Source organism: Mustela nivalis (assembly GCF_964662115.1).
Source record: "Mustela nivalis genome assembly, chromosome: 6".
Lineage (NCBI taxonomy): Eukaryota > Metazoa > Chordata > Mammalia > Carnivora > Mustelidae > Mustela > Mustela nivalis.
In genome coordinates, this window is record NC_139025.1 from 29,851,574 (window position 1) to 29,874,153 (window position 22,580).

General features: G+C 49.8%; 1 protein-coding gene across 2 annotated transcripts in view; it reads left to right on the forward strand.

Moving 5' to 3' along the window:
• DGLUCY (D-glutamate cyclase) overlaps nucleotides 1-22,580 on the forward strand; it is a 75,093-nt gene that overhangs the window by 28,241 nt on the left and 24,272 nt on the right. For both annotated transcript variants that reach the window (XM_082735626.1, XM_082735627.1), the window contains 6 exons: nucleotides 3,470-3,598; nucleotides 7,482-7,635; nucleotides 9,393-9,591; nucleotides 12,726-12,873; nucleotides 13,998-14,120; nucleotides 18,118-18,321. In XM_082735626.1, the coding sequence (XP_082591752.1) occupies nucleotides 3,493-3,598; nucleotides 7,482-7,635; nucleotides 9,393-9,591; nucleotides 12,726-12,873; nucleotides 13,998-14,120; nucleotides 18,118-18,321 (934 nt within the window). In that variant the 5' untranslated portion in view covers nucleotides 3,470-3,492. The remainder of the gene's footprint in view (nucleotides 1-3,469; nucleotides 3,599-7,481; nucleotides 7,636-9,392; nucleotides 9,592-12,725; nucleotides 12,874-13,997; nucleotides 14,121-18,117; nucleotides 18,322-22,580) is intronic.

Here is a 22,580-nt window from a genome sequence, read left to right on the forward strand (position 1 = left end):
TAAATAAATAAAATCTTTAAAATAATACAGAGGATGGATGGTGGGATGGATGGATATGCATATACATAGACATAGGAAGGTAGAGTCAGTCAAATAAGCATGCACTTAGACTTTGTTCTTGGGGTTGAGCTCTACAATTTACTAGTTATGGGATTTCAGGGAGTTTCTTTGGTCTCCCCAAGACCCATTCCTTGTCCATAATGGGGTTAACAATGTCTTCTTTGTGAGGCAGTGATGAGGAAGCAATGGTTGTAGACCAGTGAGAAGAAAGGGTCTGGCTCACAGTGGGTTTTCGTATATGGTGGGTTGGTGACTGCTATCATTTATTATATGATCAGGCATTCTCTGGTTGGTGTATTGAAGGCACTTCTCTGGCAGGAGCCAATGAGCACGCACTTCATGCCCTGTTTGACCCCTGCCTCCAGGGGATGGCTCTGTAAGGGAGGGGTTCTCAGTCTTCTTTCCCTCCTGACAGACACAGTGGATGGTATTTGCGTGCCGGGCACCCTCCCAGTGTGCATTTCACAGGGCAGGATTTCAAGCTGCCCTCATTTATCTGCAGGCCAGGAAAGCAGCCTTATTACAGAAATGACCTAGATCCACTTACATTTATATTAAAACAATAAATAAATAAAAGAGAAGAAAAAAAGAGAAGGTTTGGGTGTTTGGGCTATAATTTGTGGGCAAAACGGGACCCCGTTCCCACCGGCTATCTTCTTGAGTGATAATAATGAGGGGAAAGGGCTCACAGGTTCCCCTAGGGTCTCTCATTTTGGTAGGTTTGGGGCAAAATCCATTCTCTTCAATAGGTATGAGGTGAAGGCCATTATCAGTGTGGTCTGGCCACCGTCCCCACCCGATTATGGAATGGTTCTCTCTTTGACCTTTGCTGAGTGCCTGGGTGAGGTGCTAAGCCTTCTGCTGTGACCCTGGGGGAACCACAGACATCAGGCCTGCCGCTGGCCGAGAGGTCAGGCCTGCCGCATCCAGGAGGGCTCTCTCAGCCCAGGGGGCAAGCTCAGGCTTGACCTGTGGAAGCAGCTGCTTTAACACTCAGTATCTTCCCCTGGAGAATGGAATCCTACCTCACCTGACCCTCCAGGCACACAGCCCCCTCAGCCCTATGGGACCAACTGTTCTCTCCTCTGTGTCCCTAAAGCACTTTGTTCTGTGGCCATGAAAGCACTCACCATCGGTTTGAAATACATCGCTACCCTTTCCAGGGCAATGATTTCTTATGTTTTGTTTGTTATAGAGTTTTCATACAATCTCAAATTCTCCATTAAAATGGCTGTGGGGTTCTCATGGTGTTCTATCTATGAACTTGGAGTTGAAAACATACACTGGTGGTTTGGAATCTCCTTGGGTTCTTCTCTAGATGGAAAGGGTTGTGGAGGGGTGCCTGGGCCCCTGTTAAGCATCTGCCTTGGGCTCAGGTCATGATGCCCGAGTCCCAGAATTGGGATTGGGATTGAACCCCACATCAGGCTAGCTGCTCAGCTGGGGGTCTGCTTCTCCCTCTTCCTCTCCCCACTACCCCAGACTTGTGTTTTCTCTCTCTCACTCGTTCACTCTCTGTGTCTTTCTCAAATAAATAAACAAATTCTTTAGGAAAAAAAAAAACACGGAAAGGGTTGTGGAACATCTTGCTTGTCCAGAACCTTCACTGTGGACACTGCCCTGGATTCCTGCTGTCATCCATTCTACAGTCAGCTAGTCATTCAATGAACACTGAACTCCCACTTTTGTGTCAGGCACGGGGCTAGGCAAATGGTATATTGAGAGGGAGAGGACTGGGCTGTGCCTTGGAGCCTGACCCGATGTGACTGTCTAACCCTAGATTGTTTTGTAATTGGAGTCTAGGTAACATACAATGTTGTATTAGTATCAGGTGTACAAATACTGATTCAATAATTGATATGCATTACTCAGTGCTCACCATAAGAGTGATAGTCACTGCCTGTCGACAACACAGGACTACAATGTTATCGACCATATTCTCTATGCTGTATTTTTCACCTCATTTTTTCCCTTTCTTCACCTACTTAGCCCTAGATTTTAAAAATAAAACTGCCAGCTATTTTACCAGCAAAAATGGGCCTATTTGGAGATAGCAGAGAATTGCAATTTAGGGCAAGCCAGCTGTGGCCAAACCACAGGCAAGTCCAGAGGCGAGTCCAGGGGGGCAAAGGAGAGAGGTAGCTCTTTTCCAGAGAAAGGCTGTTACAGAAACAAAGAGTCATTGGAGTAAACTCAGGGTTGAGGCTCCTCATTGACTGGGCGGTTGTGGGAGAGGAGGAAACCTTTCTTCCTCCTACTGGGGTGGTGAAATAGCTCAAATCGAACTTGGCAAGTGCAAGGTGGAGGGCTTCTGTTGGGTGGGCCAAGGGTAGGGTGCGAGAGCGCCCCCTGCTGGCCTCCTAGCTCCATTTTTAAACCAAACTATAAACAGAAGTAAAAGGAAGGCTTCGTTTTAAGAATTTTCACAGGGAAGTCAACATACAGGATTCCTTTCTGGGTGTAATTTCCTAGAGCTTGGACACCATCTCCATATTTTAAAGTCTACAGTATTTTATTCATTCACCAAAAGTCTCTGTGAGGCACGGTACCTAGAGTCGTGGGGGCAGAGCAGGGAGTATAAAGCAGACAACATGAAACCTCTTTCTTCTGGGCACCCAAATCTAAGTAAGAGGAGTCACACGTGGGCAGAACATCTGGCCTCTCGTTTCGTTTGTGTGTGCACGTGGTATGACATTGTCTGTTCTCTGGCGCAGGAGTGCTTCAGCGGCGTAAGCCCCGGGAGAGGTCCATGAGGTGGCCCTGCTCTCCAGACACGTGGGAGTCTCCCTGGGAAAGAGAAAGGGGCGATTCAGAGTCAAGTGAAGCATCAGGCCCAAGTCAGTGGCTCAGAGAACACTCTGGGGGCACAGAGGCCCAGCAGCAGCGGGTGTGGGCCTTGGGGCCGCTGCCTAGACACGGAAGACGCCAGCCGGTTTTGAGGAATGGGAAAGCCTTCAGGAGGGAGGGATAGAGGGCTTTCCAGCGCAGGAAAAGGGCTTGAGCAAAACTCTTGAAGTTCTGGGCATTTCTCATTAAAAACTGAGACATGAGGGGCCCCTGGGTGGCTCATCTGGATCTAGGTTTCCGCTCAGGTCATGATCTCAAGGTCAAGAGATAGAGCCTCGCGTTGACTGCGCACTTGGGCCGGGCAGGGGAGTCCGTTTGAGATTCTCTCCCTCTCCCCCTCCTCTCTCTCTCAAAATGAATGAATAAAATCTGAAAAAAAAAAAAAAAAAGAGAAAGAGGAAAGGAAGTAAAAGATATAAGATGGGAGTTTACTCCAAACAATGCCCACCCAGGGCAGGGCCAGGATAGGGCCAGCGGGGAGGTGGTAGGTACCCGAGGCCCAGTCTGCCATCTTCGGGAAAGCTGCGCCCCTCATTTTGTCCCCCTTCTTCCCTTCACCCAGACTCTGGCCCCTTCGAGGGCGCCATGATATCCTTCACACGCCACCTGAAGTCCTGCCTTCCACCTGCTATCAGGACCCTGATTCTACAAAAGAAGCCAAGCATCAGGAGTGTGTCCGGCATGGCTGGGGGTGAGTGGTGCCAGATGGTTTAAAAAAGAAAGAAAAAGTCCCTAGAAATACGAGCTGTCCCGGACCCAGGAATCCCTGAGATTTCTAGCTTCTGCTTGGGAAACAGGAAGTAAGGGCAGGAGGCTATTACTTCCCGTCGCTACTTGATTTCTCAGAAGAAGATGTGGCACCTGGGCCAAGACTCAGGTGTGAAAACCTTATCAGACGGCTCAGCACCAGCAATTCTGCCCGGTCACCTCCCCACCTCCACGGGGGGCACCGCCCGTGGCCTTAGACCATGCAGTGGGTTTTCCCTCGGGGGAAAGTTGCCCCCACATCACACTGCATTTTAATCTGGCTTTGATTCAGACCAATTATCCCTGGTTTGGTCTCCTCTGGGTGCACCGTCTCCTGTGAGAGAAAACAGACATCCAAGTTGTCACTGACCCGAGTCCCAGCAAAATTTCATGACAAGGAAGACTTTTCTGGAAACGGAAATGGCCAGAGGGAGAGCCAGCGGCATGGTTTCAAGTGCTAGAGCAGGACAGTTTTCATTGCTGATTGACACGTCTGGTCTGGCTCTGTTGCTATTTCCAGGCCAGTAGAATTGTCTGTTGTTGCATAACAAAGCACCCCCAAATTAAGCATCTTAAACCATATTCTGCCATGAGGCTGTGCAGATTGGGTTGTTCTTCTGCCTCACGGGCTGTCCTGTCTGCTGGGGCTGGACTGTCTATGAGAGCTCCTTCCCTCGTGTATGTCTGGAGTGTCCCCTGGGAGGATCTGGAGCAGCCAGGGCTGGCCTCGTGCTTCTGCCTTGCCAGGAAGCCTCCCTAGCAATGGCAGCCCAACTTCTTTACAAGGTAGCTCAGGATTCCAGGAGAATGGTCCATAATTAGCACATATTAAACACCTGCTTGAGCCACACTTCCTAGCATCCTGTTGTCAAAGCAAGGCATGTGGCCAAGGACAGAGTCAACTGGGAAGGGGCCACTCAGGGCTGTAAACATGGGGGAATGTGCCTTACTGAAAGCCACCAAGGTTATGATCTCCCACAGCCTTTTGTGCACACGACACACCAGGGAACACCAGCTGTACCCCCAGCTCCCTAGAACTTCCGGGAGCCAAGAGAACCACGTGTATCGGAGAGACTGGGTGCGAGTACCCGCTTGGCCCCTTACTGACCAAAGCTGTGGGTGAGCCGTGTGACCTCTCTAAGCTCACCTGGGAACTGGAAGTAACAATACAATCCTCCCTAAGGAGCTCGTGGTTAAGATGGTCCATCCAAGTTGGCCGCTGTCATAGAATGTGCCACAAGGAAAGACGCTCATTTTGCAGAACATCTGGAACACCCCAGTTCGGGACTGTCTTCCAGGGATTTACATCAAATTAGGAACATTAAAGGAGCTTTTCTCTCTCTCCCTCTCCCTCATCATTAAATTAAAAAGGAAAAAGGAAAATATTGCATTGAGGTAAAAGGACTCAGAAGACTCACTTCATTTCTCTTCACAAAGAAAAAGCCATTAGGACCTTAGCTAGAGCTACCCAGGGGTTGCAGCAATCACTTCAGACCCTCCCCTCACGCGTCCATCACCCCCTCCAAAGAGCCACACGTCACAGAGCCCTCTCTTGGTGTCCTGCCACTAATGGGGGCAACTCAGGGGACTCTCTCCAATCAGCAGTGGAGATGAACAAACCCCAAACACAGTGCCCTCTGAAGTGCATTTAATTAAAAAGGAAACAAAGAAGCTTTGTGCACATAATACCTCTCTGATTTGTGGTATTCAAAATCCAATTTGCTCTCCCAACAGGCTTTGGAGGTGAGAAAGAGCAGCTGAGGAAAGCCAGGCTTCTAGGCTGGCTGAATTCCCTTCTACCCCACTCTAGAATATTTTTGGAGATACACTGGGCTTGCTTGAGACATGCAGTCAGCTTCTTTGGCCTTGCAGGGGCTGGGAGTGTCCAGTCTGTCTGCATTTCGAAAGTCTGCAGTGTTGGCAGGCACTGAGGGTCTGAGGTCTTGCGTTCCAGGCTGTTAGACGCAAAGGCTTGTTCTAGAACTTTCCCTGCGGATGGTTGCAGCTGCTTCATTCTACCATCCCCAAGGAGGAAGGTGCCAGAGGGGGTGGTGGACCCATCCTCGGGAGTCACGGTGCCTGCAGATGTGTGGTAACCCAAGAGGGACTCAAGGGTTCCCCCCATCTCAGGCTTAAGTCCTGGCTGTGCCACTCGCCAGCTATGTGAGGTCACTCATCCCTTTGAGGCTTGTTCTCCTCGTGTATAAAATACAAGTGACCACATCTATAAATGACTCTGCACGTAGTAAGCACTCCAAGAGTACCAGCTGACAGTTTCATGGTAAAAAACAGAGGGCTGCACGTTGATACAGCAAACTGAGCATTTAGAATTGTCACCAAGTTCATTTCTTCAAATCGGCGTAATTACGTTTTTCTTTGAGATGGTCTTTTTAAAGGAAATAATTTTTTTAAAAAACATAACTTTTCTTGTTTGTTTTTTCTCCAGTTACAGAAAGATACTTTTTATTACATAAATTTTAGAATATTGAGAAAAGCATAAAAGAGAACATAAAAAAGCACCCAGTCTTGTCACTGGAGATCACCAGATTAATGTGCAGATGTATTTCCTTCTAGTTCTTTCTCTCATCAATTTTATTAAAAGGAGAATATGCCAAAAATACTGTTTTGTTATCTGGTATTGTTTCTTTTTAACCCTATGCTACCAACATCTTTTCATATCATTAAATATTCCTTCTGTGCCATAATTTTAAATGTCTACACCGCATTCCACTGAATGAATGTAACTCCAACTCCTGCTTCCTGTACATCTGTCTGTTGGGTAAATGACGCACAGCAACGAACTCACGGGGTTCCCTTTGAAGTGGGTGTCATTATGACCATCATGTCCGTGGGAGTACCACGGCAGAGGGTCACACTGCTGCTTGGAGGCAGAATCAGGATTCAAACACAGTTTCGTTTACCCCAGAGGAAGTCATGGCATGCAAGGTGAGGGGGTCCTCCTACGTGGCTGCAGCAAGCCCGTCTGCTTGGAGGGAGAGTCAAGGATCCTGGGAGCCTGCTCAGCCAAGAATCTAACCAGACAGAAGACACAAGCAGCCTCTGTCCCATAAAGGATAGCCAAATGGCTAATAAAATGTGCGGGAGGGCTCCCAGCTGTTTCCGGCCTCAGGGCAATACGACCCCAGAGTGCACCTGCCAAGGGGCTAGAATGTAAAGACGGGAAACACCAAGCATTGGGGAAGAGAAGGAGCCAGCAAGAACCCACATAACCATTTTGGAAACTGCTTTGCTGAACTCCTAAAGCTGGACATGCACCCACCCTACCACCCCAGGTCTATGCCAAACAGAAATACACACAGGCAAGCCCAGAATTCCATCTATTAATATGCTCGTGAGAGCACCATAGATAAGAACCCCAAACCGGAAGACACTTGAATGTCCATCTGCAACAGAGCTGGGTAAGTACGTCGCAGTAGAGACGGTACCACCCAGCAACGAGGTTGAACAAGCTACTGTCAAACGCGGCAGAAAGGATGGCTCTCCCGAACTCATGGCTGGGTGACAGAAGCCAGACCCAGAAGGCTCACGCTGTAGGATTCCATCAGAGGAAGAACAGGCAAAAGTAACCCGTGGTGTTAGAAGTGGGGGTGATGATCGTGAGGGGCCTGGAGAGATACTGGGACATTGATAATGTTCCATTTCTTGACCTAGGTGCTGGTGACCTGGGTAGGTTCATTTCCTGAAAATTCACCAAGCTGTATACCGAAGGGCATTTTTTCTGTGCTGGGCTACAAGAAAGAGTTCAAATGAAGTTTCCACCAAGAAGCGACTGACGAGGCATGTGTCTTTTCTCGCCCCAAACCTAGGGCTCCGACCCGCCAGTGTGGTGGTCCTGCACCGGTCCCTGGCTCCAGCTTTTGAAAAGTTCTGCCAAGCCAACGATGGCCCTCTGCCCCTGCTGGGCCTCTGCGAGCCAGGCACGTGGTCCCTGCCTGCCCCGAACGCAGTCCCAGACCCCAGGTAAAATGCTTGGGAGTGTCAACAGGGACCTCTGTGTCCGGCCACAGGGACCCTCCACGCCTGGCACAGAGCCTTGCTCATGGCTCTCAGAAACGAGCTGTCCTCCCCTCCATTCCCGTCCCTACCCCGTTCCCGTCCTCTGCCCCTGCTCCGGGAAGAATCCTGGGGACCACCCAGAAAGTCCCGCACCGGTTGCGGAATTGCTGATACAGTCACCCACCCCCTTCATCACCCAGGCCAGAAACCGTCGGCACAGCCTGCGGAAGGAGACAGAAACACTCGTAGGGGCCATCCCTGGAGACAGCCATTGCTGACCCTGTGCAGTGTGTCCCCCCCAGACTCAGGAATAGAACACACAGCTTCACGGCCCCGCGGACGGCTTCCACAGCAGCATTGCAGGGAGCCCCCCGGTGCCCCCACCGCCCCGGCTCAGGCTCCCATCTTCTCTGGCTTCTACTTGCCCACCAGAGCGACTTTTCCCAATGCGACATCTGGTCGCCGGACTCTCCCACTTCAAATCTTCAGTGCCTTCCCGTGCCTTGCCTCTTAGCCTGATGGCAAGACCTGTGTGGGGCGGCTGGGGGAGGGGACTCAGTCTGTTGAGCGTCTGACTCTTGATTTCAGCTCAGGTCATGAACTCAGGGCTGTGACATTGAGCCCGCGTCGGGCTCTGCGATCTGCAGGAAATCTGTTTTTCTCTCTCTCTCCCTCTCCCTGCTCACACACATGTGCGCTCGCTCACTCGCACTCTCTCTCTCTCTAACAAAATCTTTAAAAGGCCTGTAGTGACTTGGCCCCGGCTCCGTGTTCTTCCCCACCCCTGACACTCCGGCCATCCCCAGTCCTCTCCCCAGAGAGAAAGCTTCTCAAAAACATTCTGCTTTTATCATTTTGTGGACGGTGGGGTGGGAGGGTCCCTCAGAGACCCACCCTGGACCCGAGGTCAGCTCCTCATGTTTTTCCCTCGCACCCCTTCTGCTGTCATCTCAGGGACTCCTAGAGCAGACCATCCCCTGGTGGGTCACATGTGTGAGGCCTCCTGCTCTTCCCATACCGCTTGCTCTGCCTAGGACGTGCTTTCCTCCTTGTCCGACTGGCGAACTCCTATTCGTCCTTCAGGACCCAGCTTCATCACCACCGCCTTTGTGGGAGAGAACGGATTTCTCCCTTCTCTGAGTCACTTCTCTACCTGGACTGTTACCACTCGCTGCTCTGTGTTGCAAGTGTTCTCTGCTGACAATGTAGGATAGCAAGCTTCTTAGGGGCGGGGCCGATGTCCTCTCCATCACTATGGTCCCATCACCTGGCTTGTGCCTGGCATGAAGGAATGGCTCAGCAAATGATTTTAGAGTGAATGAAAAATAGGCGTTTAACAACTCTAAGGAAGTTTCTTTAAGGGAAGAGAAAGGCCTCACCCACTGCTAGCCCTGGAAACTTCTTGAGACACGTGTCCTCTGTCCCTTTGGTCAGCTGGCCCCGCCTCAGTGGCAGAGAGGCCGGCCGCCATCTTTTCTTCCTTGCTGGTATGGTTGGTCCTGGGCAGAGGTTATAGGAAATATAATGGGGTGGGAGCAGGGAGTACATTATACGCACGCTGATTTAATAGTTTCCAGTCTGGCATGATTTGAAGGATGCCAGCAAGGTGCCCAAAATTTCAGTTCCAGACATCCTCTTCATTCTCCCTCATCCGTTTAAGCAATGCACGGTCGGGGGCCATCTTGAGTCTGGGGACTGTGAGCCTTTCCTTGTGTCCCCAGGACGGGCCATCCCCAGTTCCGGAAGTACGAGCTCGGTGCCTGCACGGGCAGCCTGACCTCGCTGGAGGAACACAGGGAGCTCCTGAAGGACATGGTGGCCTTCTGCTTGGACTGCAGCTTCTCCCCGGAAGCAGCCCTGGAGAAGGTGGGGCTCCCCAGAAGAGACTCCCCAGGCCACGGCCTCGCGGGGGCCTACAAGGTAAGGGCGCAATCGACAAGGAGCAGGATGACCTGAACAGGTGGGTCCCCTTGTGTTTTTTCGTGGCGGGGAGAGAACACTGACACGGGAGAGAAGGGACCGACGTGGGCCCAGCTCAGCCACTTCCTAGGTGTGCAGCCTCTCCGAGCTCATGCGCTCAGCTGGAGAATGGGATGTCCAGCCTCTCCCCTGCCGCCGTGGGATCACTGTAAGTGCCCCGTGTGGCCTTGGGCCCAGGAGTCGAGCCCTTACAGACAGGTCATTGCTGCCCTGTACGCCGAACCGGTTTGGAGTTTTGTCTGTCTCCTTTAACTCAGAGCATGTCAGTAACTTTTTGAAAAATCCTCCTTGGCTCCAAAATCCTTGCTGGGATCAGGGAGAGCGTGCCTGGCCCGTGAAAGGCCTGAGGATTTGTGGCAGAGCCTGGGCCGGCCCGTTGGCAGCTGGGCTGGGTTTCTCGGCCCATGGTGGCCCCTGGTGGCTCCTGGTGGTTGCCTCTCGAGACCTTCATGCTGTTGCTGTTGGGGGTCACCCCCCTGCTGTGTGTTCTGAGCTTCTCTCCCGGCCCCTGGTTGTCAAGGAGAGAAAACCAGATTCCCTCAGGCCACTGACCCCTCCCAGAACATCTGTGTGAAGCCCGAGAGGCCACTGTGCTGGAGGGACAGTCGGCTGCGGGTGTCTCTGTGGAGACCTCGGGCTACAGATGTTGTCCTGGGCTCCCGGGCGCTGACTAAAATTGGCCCGGTGGGGGCTCCTGCCAGGGAGGCCTGAGCTACGTCTGAGGAGAAGCAATTTTATTCTCTCTTTTTTATAAAAAAAAAAAGATTTTATTTACTGGCTTATTTGAGAGCGAGAGAGAAAGAGTGAGCAGGAAGGAGAGGGAGAGAGAATGTGAAGTAGACGCCACACGGAGTGCAGAGCCCGATGGGGGGCTCGATCCCGTGACCGCAGGATCACCACCTAAGCCAAGCGTTGGATGTTTAACCAACTGAGCCACCCAGGTGCCCTGAGAAGCAATGTTCATGTGTGAAGTGTGTGCCTCAGTGGTTTTCACAGGCAGGGGAGGGCGGGGGGCAGAAGAGCAGCTGCGGGAGTGGGGGCAGGGGTCCTGGGCACAGTCTGTCCTCCCCCCCAAACACATGGCCATGTGTAGCAGACACCCACGCTCAGCCTTTCATTTAGATGAGGAGCTGAAAGCCCGGAGCGGGACAAGGACTTGCCTGCCTCCCCAAACCAGCCTGGAACCCAGGACCCCAGCTCTTATCTGTAAATGTCACCGGCGGGCGTGTAACACGAGGAAGGGATGCTTGGCACCAAGTGCTTGTCACTGCCCCTAGTCTGTGCTCAGCAGAGTCATCCTTTTCCTATGACCTTGCACCTAGCCATGGACTTCGGTTCAGCACGGTCGCATCTGGCCCAGGGCTCTATCCACAAAGGCCCGCCAGCCCTCCTGGATTCAGTGTTGGCCCTGAGGGGAACTCGGCCTGTCCCCTGTGAAAGTCCCTGACCTGCGTCCCTTCCCAAGTGCTGTGATTCACACACCAACCGGGCAGACACAGCCAGCGTGCTGCAGGGGAGGGAAAGTGGCCCCTTCTTCCCTTCAAGGTCCTTCGGCTGGTCTACTACTTAAAGTGACCTAACATGGATCAACAGGAGAAGAACAAGTTTAGTGTCAGACCTGCAGGAGCCCCAAAGGGGTGAGGCTCCAAGAAGTGACCAAAGCACGTGGCTTTTGTGCCATTCAGACAAAGAGTGGGTTTGGGAAGGATTGATAAGACGGAGAAGTTTAGGCTTGGGGTAGTAAATCAGCCAGGAAGTCCCAAGGTTGTTGAGAGAGCTCTCGCGGCTTGGATGTCCCACCGCTGGAGACAAGGATACCTTCTACCCTCCTGGTGCAGGGCGGGTGCCTTCATGTAGGACATTTATTTCTTGCTTTTCGGTGGGCAGGGTGTCAGCGTGTTCTTCTTACACTGGCATTTTCCCAGGTAGCTTGAATTCAGAATAGTTGTATGCTGAAGTGGTGTGTTTGCCGGTGGCCTATTTCCCCCCTCAGCACCAACAGCAAGCCCTTCGGGCAGCAGCCAAGACTGTCCCAGCGGTCATCATCCTGGCCATGTCCTAAATCTTTTGTAAACCCCACTGCAGCGACCAGAAACCACTCAAGGGAGAAAATACCACCACCAGAGAAAGGCCGGCAGGTGATCCCAAGGCAGGAGGAGGGAGGAAGGGCTCAGTGGGGTCTGGGCACAGACCTGCAGTCCCCTGTGTGGACTCAGGAGGAAAAGCAGACACCAGCGCCTCCTGCGAGATCCTTGTCCCTTGGGTTGCTCTGCCTCTGCCTCTCCTGGAGGTCTTCACCTGTGGTCCACGGGCCTCCTGAAGTCCATGGAGAAAATTCAGAGGCCCATGGAATTAGATGCAAAAAATTACATTTTGCTATTCCTAGCCTCACACGGAGACTGAGCATTTCCTTCCATTCCAAACGCGGGCAACAAGCCGCTGTTGCATCAGCAGATCCTGTGACCCTGGCTTCCCAAAGGACCCCTTATGCTCAGATGCCCAGATACTTTCGTGTCCCACAGCAGTTCTTCCTGAGAGCTCAGAAATATCCTATATGCTAGCCACTGCTTCATATTCATATCGGTACATCTGCCAGCTTGTTCCTTAAGCTGTTAATGAAGCATGCGTATCTCTCTATCACACTTTTTCATAATTTGTTAAGCACATTTGCAATATAACTGGTTTCCTTTGTAAACCTATGCATTTCCTCTTATGCAATCAAAACCTTTACTCGGAGTGGGGGTCCCTAGCTGCACCACGCTACCAGAAGGGTCCACAGCACAGACAAAGTGAAGGTTCTCTGTTTCAAACCAATCCCTACCAGCAGCCTTTCTCATTTCTATGTCACATGAAAGCAGAAGCTGCATTTTTATTCTAACTACTTGGACCCCCTCCTTCATTCAGTGGCCCTGAACTCGGTGCTCAGGGTCTCCATCTGGGTCAGCTCTGTTTTCCAACATCTTTTCCTTGATTTCTTTTTTTTTTTTTTTAAGCCAAAAAAAAAAAAAAAAAGTTATTGTGTTGTGTGAGTCCCCATTTGAGCCAAGTTGCCCTTTTCCTTGATTTCTTTTCAGACAACAGTGCCTTGTGCCTCCATGGCTGGCTTTTGCTGCCCCCTGGTGGTCACAATGAGGCCCATCCCCGAGGACAAGCTGGAAAGGCTGGTGCAGGCCAGCTGCTCCATGGGAACTAAGGGACAACCCATTCATATCGGCGACCCAGGTGAGTGTCCACTGTCCTTCATGATTCTGACGGCCACCCATGAACTTCAGCCTGAGAAGACGGGAACTTGCTGTGTTCCTGAACTCCTCTGGCTTGTCCTCCTCCTCCCCAGAGTTCCTGGGGGTCCTGGACAAGGCGGAACTCCCGCCACAGCAGGAGGGCTGGGTCTACAGGGGCCCCTCAGGTCTGAAAGTGCCACCCTGGCCAGAAGAGCCAGCCTCACCCACTGTCTCCTGTGAACTTCAGGTGAACCTGGGGTGGGAGGAGCCGGTGGCAGAGGACGGCAGCTGAGCTATTGGTCCTGGAACTTGAGCTCTGAGCCACCTCTAATTTGGGCTGTTGTTCAGTATCATATTTGGGCAGAGGAGGGCTTTGTTCCAATTGTTAACTTGAACTGATCCCCCGTGTATTAACTCGGTCTGAGAGCGAGAGAGAAAATCCCAGCTTGGCGGCGTCTAGGTCTCTTTGTGGTTCTCAGAGAGCCTGATGAAAACTTGGGATTGGGTCTCGGGTGACAGAGCTCGGTGTACCTGGACTTCAGAATCACACAAAGCCTGCGTTCTGCAACGATACAGTCAGCCCTGGCCACCTCCCTCATAGAAAGAGCTCAGGACCAGCCAAAGCAAAGTGTATTGCTGAATCCTTGACTTGTTTTCTCATTAGTGGAGCTGGGTTGGGTCCAACACATCCATCTTTGCTGTCCTCGTCAACCTTCTGATGCCGGGCCACGGGTAGGGACGCTGTTGTTGGTAGTCAAGCGACAGAGCTTATGTCTGTGTTATGTGACCGGTAGCCTGTGCCAAGATAAATGCCAGCTCACAAATACTGGTTTGGCTTAGCAATCTGCACGGAGTGTCGGGCTGAGTGTACCCCGGGCTCCTCCAGCAATCATAGCAGGTGTCTGAGATCCGTGTTCTGAAACTGTACTACTCAGAATGCACTAGAACTTAGCCAGCGTCCTGGGTCCTTAAAGTCCTGAATTCTTTTCTCTGGTACCATCGACGGCAATCCGATGATTAGAGTTTCTCTGGGAGAAAGAAACATAAACTATTCAATGTGTTCAATCTGGATATGAACTGCGAGTGCAGGACCTGCAGGAATTCATTTTCTTTTTCCATTTGCAGAATGGTTGGGAATCAAAGATCTTTCCAAACCTGACTACGGGGATCCTGTGGTGTGTCAGCCAGGGGACGTCCCGGTGTTCTGGCCTTCTCAGATGACCAGTCTTGAAGCCGTCAGCAGCTGCAGTATGTTGGGGCTTGAAGGGGACTGTGACTATGACCCAGGGTGGAAACGGCTGGGTCTCCAGCTCTTGGGAGAGCAGGGTTGCTGTGCAGTGGCTTAGGAAACTGGGTCACAAAACAAAACATAAAACATAAAGCTCTCCCAGGGCTGGGTCTCATCAGCAGCTTGTATGTTTTGATGAGATATATTTCCACCTGCAGAAAGATCAATGTTTAGCTTGACTTTCTGAGACATTCTGAAGGTTTGTAGGGCTTTGAAAATAAGAGCGAAGGCAACCAGCAACACTAAACATCCTATTTCACGTAGTATTTGTAGGGTGCAAGGTCCCCCCTTCCCCACAGTTCCATTTCCTGAGGTTTGTTACCTGCAATCAGCTGCAGTCAAGAAGCAGATGACCATCCTTCTGATGAATCAGAGGGTCATAGTGGCCTCAGGTTATGACGCATGCCTACTGCACTCCCCTCTCTTCCTCGAGTCATGTCGTTATGTTTTTATCTCACGTTGTCACAAGAAGAAGGGTGAGGACAGTACAGTAAGGTATTTTTAGAAAGGGAGGCCACATTCACAACACTTTTATTATAGTATATTTTCTAATTGTTCTATTTATTATTAGTTATTGCTGTTAATCTCTTACTGGGCCTAATGTACAAATTAAAATTCATCCTAGGGATGTACAGATAGGAATAAAACATAATCTATACAGGGTTCAGTGCTATGCACTGTTTCTTGTCCACCAGGGGTCTTGGAACGTATCTTTATAAGGTGGGGGAGGGGACTTCTGCCTTTTAAAGCAATACTGTCCATTGGTTTTTTTCAGACATAGGGTGATATTACAACAAAGAGACACACGAGGGCGCCCTAACTAGCTCGCTGTAAGGTAGGGAAGTGCTAGAAACGTTAAGCATAACTATGGCAGCCCATTTCGTAGACACCAGAAAATTCTAGCCAGGTCAGCCACACTTGCATGACAAATCACAGAATTTAATGTTACTTAATTATTATTATTATTTTTAAAGCATTCATATAAGTTTAGCTATCAGAATGGCCTCACGATAAAGGAAGATTACTTCTAATATGGCAATGAGGCATAAATGTAAGACGCGTGGAATTCTATTCGTTTGTTTATTTTTTTAAAGGACTTTATTTATTTGACACAGAGAGAGAGAAAGAGCGCGCACAAGCAGAGGGAGGGGCAGAGGGAGAGAGAGAAGCAGACTGCCCACTGAGCAGGGAGCCTGAGGCAGGACTCGATCCAATGACCCTGGGATCATGACCTGAGCTGAAGGCAGACACTTAACCGACTGAGCCACCCAGGTCCCCCTATTCCTTTGTTTATTTAACATTGAAAGTATTGGACACCTGCTATGTGTCAGGCAGGGACCCAGATCTTGGAAACACAATGTCACACCAAACAAGATGCCGTTATCAGGGAGTTTGTGGTCATTTTTGAGTGTGCTTGTGCTCATGTGTGTTCACACACCCACACATGGGTGGTAAATATGGTCCAGCACGATGGCGTCACACATCTTCTGCACCAGCCATGGGGGATGGGCTGCAGAAGAGCGCTCACGGCCTCGGGCATCCCGGCAAACTGCAGGCATTAGCTCTGGCTTGAAATAGCACAACTGCTTTGTAACTGAGGCCAAATGACATCATTGGCTTAGGTACAACCCTGAATAGTTTTATAAAAATCATGCTGGGACACCTGGGTGGCTCAGTCGGTTGATTTCTGCTCAGGTCATAATCTCAAGGTTGTGAGATCGGGCTCTGAGCTCAGCAGGGAGTCTGCTTCTCTCTCTCTCTCTCTCTCTCACCCTCTCCCTCTGCTTCCCCCCCACTAGTGCTCTCTCTCTCTAAAAATAAATAAATCTTTTTAAAAAATCTTGTTCAAACCTCTACATAATATTTAAACTTCTATTGTTTTTTTCTAAGATTTTTATTTATTTATTTGACCGACAGAGATCACAAGTAGGCAGAGAGGCGGGCAGAGAGAGAGAGAGAGAGGAGGAAGCAGGCTCCCTGCTGAGCAGAGAGCCCGAGTTGGGGCTCGATCCCAGGATCCTGGGATCATGACCCGAGCTGAAGGCAGAGGCTTTAACCCACTGAGCCACCCAGGCGCCCCTAAACTTCTATTATTTAAACTTCTATTAGCGGGGGGCCAGGCTGTCTCAGTTGGTGAAGCGTCTGCCTTCGGCTCAGGTCATGATCTCAGCATCCTGGGATCAGGCTCCCAGCTCAGCAGAGAGTCTGCTTCTGTTTCTCCCTCTTCCTCTCCCCCTGCTCATGCTCTCTGTCTCTGTCTCTCTCTCTCTCAAATAAATAAATAAAATCTTTTTAAAAATAAGAAATAAAGGGGCGCCTGGGTGGCTCAGTGGTTTAGGCCTCTGCCTTCAGCTCAGGTCATGATCTCAGGGTCCTGGGATTGAGCCTTACATCGGGCTCTCTGCTCAGCGGAGAGCCTGCTTCCCCCTCTCTCTCTCTGCCTGCCTTCTGCCTGCTTGTGATCTCTCTCTGTCTATCAAATAAATAAATAAATAAATAAATAAATAAATATCTTTAAAATAAGAAATAAAGAAAATAAACTTCTCTTGGTGATAGATCAGTTGCTACATTACAGACCTCACAGCTGATGGGGCAAAAGCCTGTGTCACACATGAAGCTGACTAACCTGGTGTGTACCTGGCATTGGAATGACCAGTTCCAGGTGCTGTCCAAAACACAGAAAAACAGTGATCGCATTCATCAAAATCCTTAATTCTTGCCTCTCTAAAAATTAAGTTAGAATGCTTCGTGTAGTTATCAGTAGATTTTCCTTCTGAAGTGTTCACTTGGCTTTCTGTTGAATTTGGAAAAAAAAATGTTACTGTTTTCGGTGACATTCATGGCATTGTTACTTATTCAATTCACACCAATTCACACGGAGCCCCTTTTCTGTGCAAGGTACTACGTGGTGTTCTGAGATCAGTAAACAGCGGTCCTCGTCTTTGGGAGCACACAGCTGAGTGGGGTTAACGTACCCAAGGATAATAATGACACTGAAGAAAGCAGATGGTGCAAATTAAGTATTGTAAATATGAAGCCCCTAACGGGCCAGGCAAAAGGACATGGAGACACAGTCACACAAACCTTCATTTACCGAGGGCTGACTCTGAACCACGTTGTGAAAAATGCTTCTATGTGCGTTTTCCAGTTTAGCTCTAACAACAGACATCTGAAGCATTATCATTATTTTATAGTTGAGGAAACAGGCTTAGAGAGGATCAAGTCTCATCTCTCTGTTTGGCACACGAAAACCACGTTCTTTTTTTTTTTAATATTTTATTTATTTATTTGAGAGAGAGAGACAGTGAGAGAGAACATGAGCGAGGAGAAGGTCAGAGAGAGAAGCAGACTCCCCGTGGAGCTGGGAGACCAATGCGGGACTCGATCCCAGGACTCCGGGATCATGACCTGAGCCGAAGGCAGTCGTCCAACGAACTGAGCCACCCAGGCGTCCCGTAAACCACGTTCTTAATAACGACACTCGAGTGTTTCACATTGCCCAGAATTTAGTATGGGAGAGTTTTTTAAAGAATGAAATTAGCAAACAAGGCAAAAGTGCTGTGGGAAAAACAGATGCTACGTTCAGAGAGAGCTATTTATTAGCAAAGTCCAGAAAGGTGTCCTCATGCATCTGAAAGCGTTCAGTAAGTACTTTCTGATACCCCTGGGTTTCAACTGATGGAAATTCCTAGAGCCCTATCTAGAGCTGTGGTGGTACCTCCTTCTTTTCCCACACTCAGCTCATCTTCACTTTCCTAAACACTGGAAGCACCTGTTTAAGTGGGGCTTGATTTAGTCATCAGCTGTTTTTTCTGATTTGGTGCAACAAACTGTGTGAGGAATGTCGTTGGCAGCATTGATGCCCGGCACCATCTTACCCATCAACCGTGGGCTAGATGAGAATGGACTGAATTTGATGACGTGAGCAGGCTCAGTTCCTCCTGTTGTGTGTTTTAGAGACCCCGCTGGCTTTCACCAGTGCACCGGGCTGCACCGTCATGACCAACGTGAAGGATACAGAAGCTCCAGCCCGTTGTCTTACCCCTGAGGGAATTCCAGAGGTCCATCGCATTTCCCAAGATCCCTTGCACTACAGCATGGCATCGGCTTCAGCTGTTCAGAAGATTAGAGAGCTAGAGGCTATAATTGCTATAGACCCAGGTAAGAAACAAAGCGTCCTCACCTTAATGACCTGGAGAAATTCATCACTGGCGTAAGGGTCAGTGAAAAAGGCCACATGCAAACCCCCTGCTGAATTTCTTTTTAAAGAGAAGAATATATTCCTCTTTATTTAGCTAACACTATCAAAGAGAAGAGATTGATATTTTATCAAGAAAGCAGGCATAGCCTTAATGTCATGCAACGACTATAACATTTTTCATTAAATTATGAAGATTGAGACTTCATCCAATGAGAGTTGTTTCCACCTGTAAGGTCATTCTAAAGCACGAACCTCAAAAACCAATGTTATAACAAGGCTTCAAGGTATTTAGAATCCAAACTCTTTAAAAAGTTCCTTGGGAATGATTAAGGTATTTTCTTGAGTCCTCTTTCCCCTCTGCCTCCACCTTCATTTACAAGGGTCAGCTGCCTAAACTCTCTTTGCCTCTATTGTGCATTCCCATGGTGTGATTTTTCTAAATGCTTAGAGCGCATATGAATCCCCAAAAGAAGTAAATGGACCAAAATCCGGACGTTGATGATCTCTGGGTAGTTCAATTGTGAATAATTTGGGGGTTTTTATTTATGTTTTTCCCCCAGTTTTTCAACACTAAACATAAGAGGGAGTTTGGAAGGCGAGGTTATTAGCTGGGCACATCGCCATCGCAATTACATTGGGACTGGAATGGTAAGAAAAAAGGGCATAGTATAGTTCTTAAGTCACCAACTGCCACCGTTTAAGTGAAGTCATCCTTGTGTCCCCAAGCTCCTTTTGCACCGCTGCCCTGGGGGTGGATGTGGAATACATTTTTTTATGCTGGGCAGCAGAGGTTGGGGCAGGGAGCTGGATCCCCGCTCTCCTGGGGATGCTGGTGGGGTAGGACCTTGCAGGGAACAGCTTCACAAGACTTTGCAATCAATATTGTGCATTGCGTCTCAGACAAAGGACAGCCCTTCTGTGACTTGCCAGAAGCCCTTCTGTGCCGGCTTCTAGAGATGGAATCCACTAGGGGTCTTCTGGTTCCAGTTAGGAGGAAGTTGGCCACCAGCAAGTTGACCACTCCATGGTCGTGGAAGAGCCGCATGTCTTATCCAAGCCGGCCAGCAGAAGGCGCTGGTGGGCATGGAAACGATCCATTTACCGGCAAAGGCTCCAGAGAGAATGAAGGTGCAGCCTTCCCGGCCCCTCTCTGCCTCAGTTTCTCATCAGAGGAGAAATAACACCTAGACCTCCCTTTTGGGGGGTGTGATAGGAAATAAGAATGACAGCTATCATCTACTGAGTTTTACCATAGGCCAGGCATGTGCTAAAAGCTTTAGGAAGTTTCATCTTCAATTCCTCCGCGGACCCTATGAGGCCACTATGACTAACTGCCTTTAACAGACAAGGAGACGGAGGCATACAAGGTCAAGAAACTTGCCCAAGTCCACAGACCTGGTACATGGTGGGAGCAGACGTTGAATCCACACCCACTGACTCCAAGGTCCACGACCAATAAGTACTAGAGAAATTGGAATCTGGGTTTGCATGGTATTACCACCGGGCCAATCCCTGTGGGAAGCAGAGTGGGGAGGTCAGCCCAGAGAGCTCGAGCCTCCTGGTCAGAGTCCCATCACCCAGACAGAGCTGATGACAGTGACACTGGGACAGAGAACCGCACCTGGGCGGAGCCACAGCGCCACCAAGCTGGGTGTATTTTTGTGTGAACGGAGATCACGGCCAGAACTGAACAATGCAGAACGGCCTTAAAAATGTCTGCTCTCTCCCTTCGGCTTGGGACCAAAGTTCTGCAGTAGCAAAACCTCCTTCAGAACTACAAAGCCTAGCTTTTGTATGTTTTGTCTGTTAGGTTGTCCATTCATTCATTCTTTCGGCAGAGAGTCTGGTTTCTTTTGCATGTAAACCCCCAGTAAATTCGGGATCTATGCCTACCCCCGCCGATTCCTCTTTTGGGACACACGCACCCATAGAGATGGAAGCTCATGGCTGGGTGTACAGAGCCTCTTACATAGCTGAGCTCCTGGGTGGGTATATTTTTCTAAATTTTTGCAATCCTTTCTCCCTCACGAACATTCTTACCCAGGCTGACAGCCCTTCCATCCAGCACAAAGGTTGTGGGGGAAGAAGAATTATTAACTCTGCCATTAGCTCAGATGAAAAAGTAAGTGGGAAGTAAATTTACGACAGACCCGGGGCATCCCAGCTGAATTAAAATGACCCAGGAGGTCATCCACAGAACCCCCCCTGGGGGCTTATGCAGATGGGGTCTAGGTTTGCAGCACGAGTAAGGGAAGGGCAGATTTACGATGGCCCAGAAACGCCAATACTGTAGATTACAGAGCATCGTCGAGCCTCAAGAACAAGAGATGCTTTGAGTCCTGCTATATTAAATAAGCACAAAATAAAATTAATGGCATTATACTGAGCATTGCTCACTGGGCTTAATAAGAGAGCTGCTCAGTCATTTTTGAGAGGATGTTGGCTTGCATTTGAGGTGCCTGAGAACAAGAAGGAACACAGAGTTCATAGTGATGATGTCGGCCCTCATGCTACAACCATCACAAGTGATGAAATCATTGACTGCCCTAAATTTGACCAAGTTCTCTCTCTCCAACTCCTCCTCTCTCTTTTGAGGCTTACCCCATCCTATGAAAGAGGTTACATTCTGATTTTTTTTCTTGTACAGTGTTATACTTCTCCCTTCCTCTGACAGCCATTCACGTTGGTTGTAGAAATATCAGAAAATATATGAACGTAAAGAGGCTGTGAAAATAAGCAGAAGCCCCTCACAATTCACCCACAGTTCAATATTTGCCCCTAAAGTCTTTTTCTTCAGTCCTAAGTCTGTAAGGCTGAGAAAAGAATATATATTTCCTTTTTTAATATATTGTGAACATCCTTCCATGTCATTAATCTTCTACAACATCCTTTTTAAGGTCTGCATAGAATTCCATTTTGCAAGCATCCCACCATTTTTATTAACATCCATCATTTGACACCATAGTCAAGGTCCACGTGTGTGGACCTCCCCGCGATCACTTTATCAGGTTAAATTCCTAGACGTGAACGGCTGGACAGTACGACTCTGAGTGGAACGTACAAATCGGAGTACTGATGACTCTCCAGACAGGGGCTCCTGTCTCCACTCCCACTGAAGGCATGCAGAGAGCCCTTTCCGGCAGCTTTCCTGCACCTGGAACCCCCACCCCCACCCCACCCATGCTCCATGTAAGAACACGGAGACCCAGAGCAATCCAGGGATGAGGTCAAGGTCACACAGCTGCTGTGGGCTTGAATGTTAAGTTTCTAGATTCCGAGTCTGGAACTGTCTCTTTACAACAGGAACCCCAACTCTGTGTCCTTTTGTGTTCTCCCGGCACCTCAAGGGGAAGCTGACACCCTCTGGCCACATCCTTCGGTCTACCTGTCAACTCAGCCACAGCCAGGGGGAAATTCTGAGTCACATCCTGCCTTCACCGGGCACAGATATGCTCTGAGGTGACCGGAGTATGGACAGGGCCACAGTGATACGTGATGGGCCCTGGGGGGCTGTGCTGCCCAGCTGGGACCAGGTTGGCAGCCGCTGGAGGACGTTAGAGCAGATGCTGCTGGCGGCCTGCCTGTCTCCCCCACACCCAGCGGGGGGACGGGAACAGGTGCATCAATGCTCGGTCCCCCGTCCTCTGGCCGAAGAGCCCTGAGGTGTGAACCCCACAGTTTCCTAGAGCAGCTCCATCGGGACCAAAGCCCCAGTTGCCTTTCCGGTTGAGTTGTCACTCATACATTCATTCTGCAGGACCTCTTCTCCCCGTCTTCACACTTCCTCCATCTTCTGACTTCCTGGGCTCACTTTCCATAAAAATACCTGCACCCAAGTCCTTGTCGGAGGCCTTCTGCCCTACTAGGGCAGTCCCATTGCCTCTCCTCCGACAGTCCTGTGTTAGTTAGAGTCTGCTAGACCGCGATAACAAATTAACCCCTAGATGCTTTCCTCAAATACGGTACGAGTGTGTCCCTCTCACGCAACCGTCCAGGGCAGGCTTTCTGTGGTAAGTATTAGGGTTCAGCAGGAAGGGGGACCTGCTGCAGCCAGAATCTTTGCCCTGATGCTCTGTGACCCTCAGGAGGTGCTGGTTGTCAACACCCCAGCAGTCTGGAAGAGAAGAAGGCAGGGAGTAGGGGAGGCAGGCCCAGAGAGGCACCCATGACTTCCACTCCTGGTCCCTTTGACTGCTCTCCGGATGCAGCAGAGAGAACC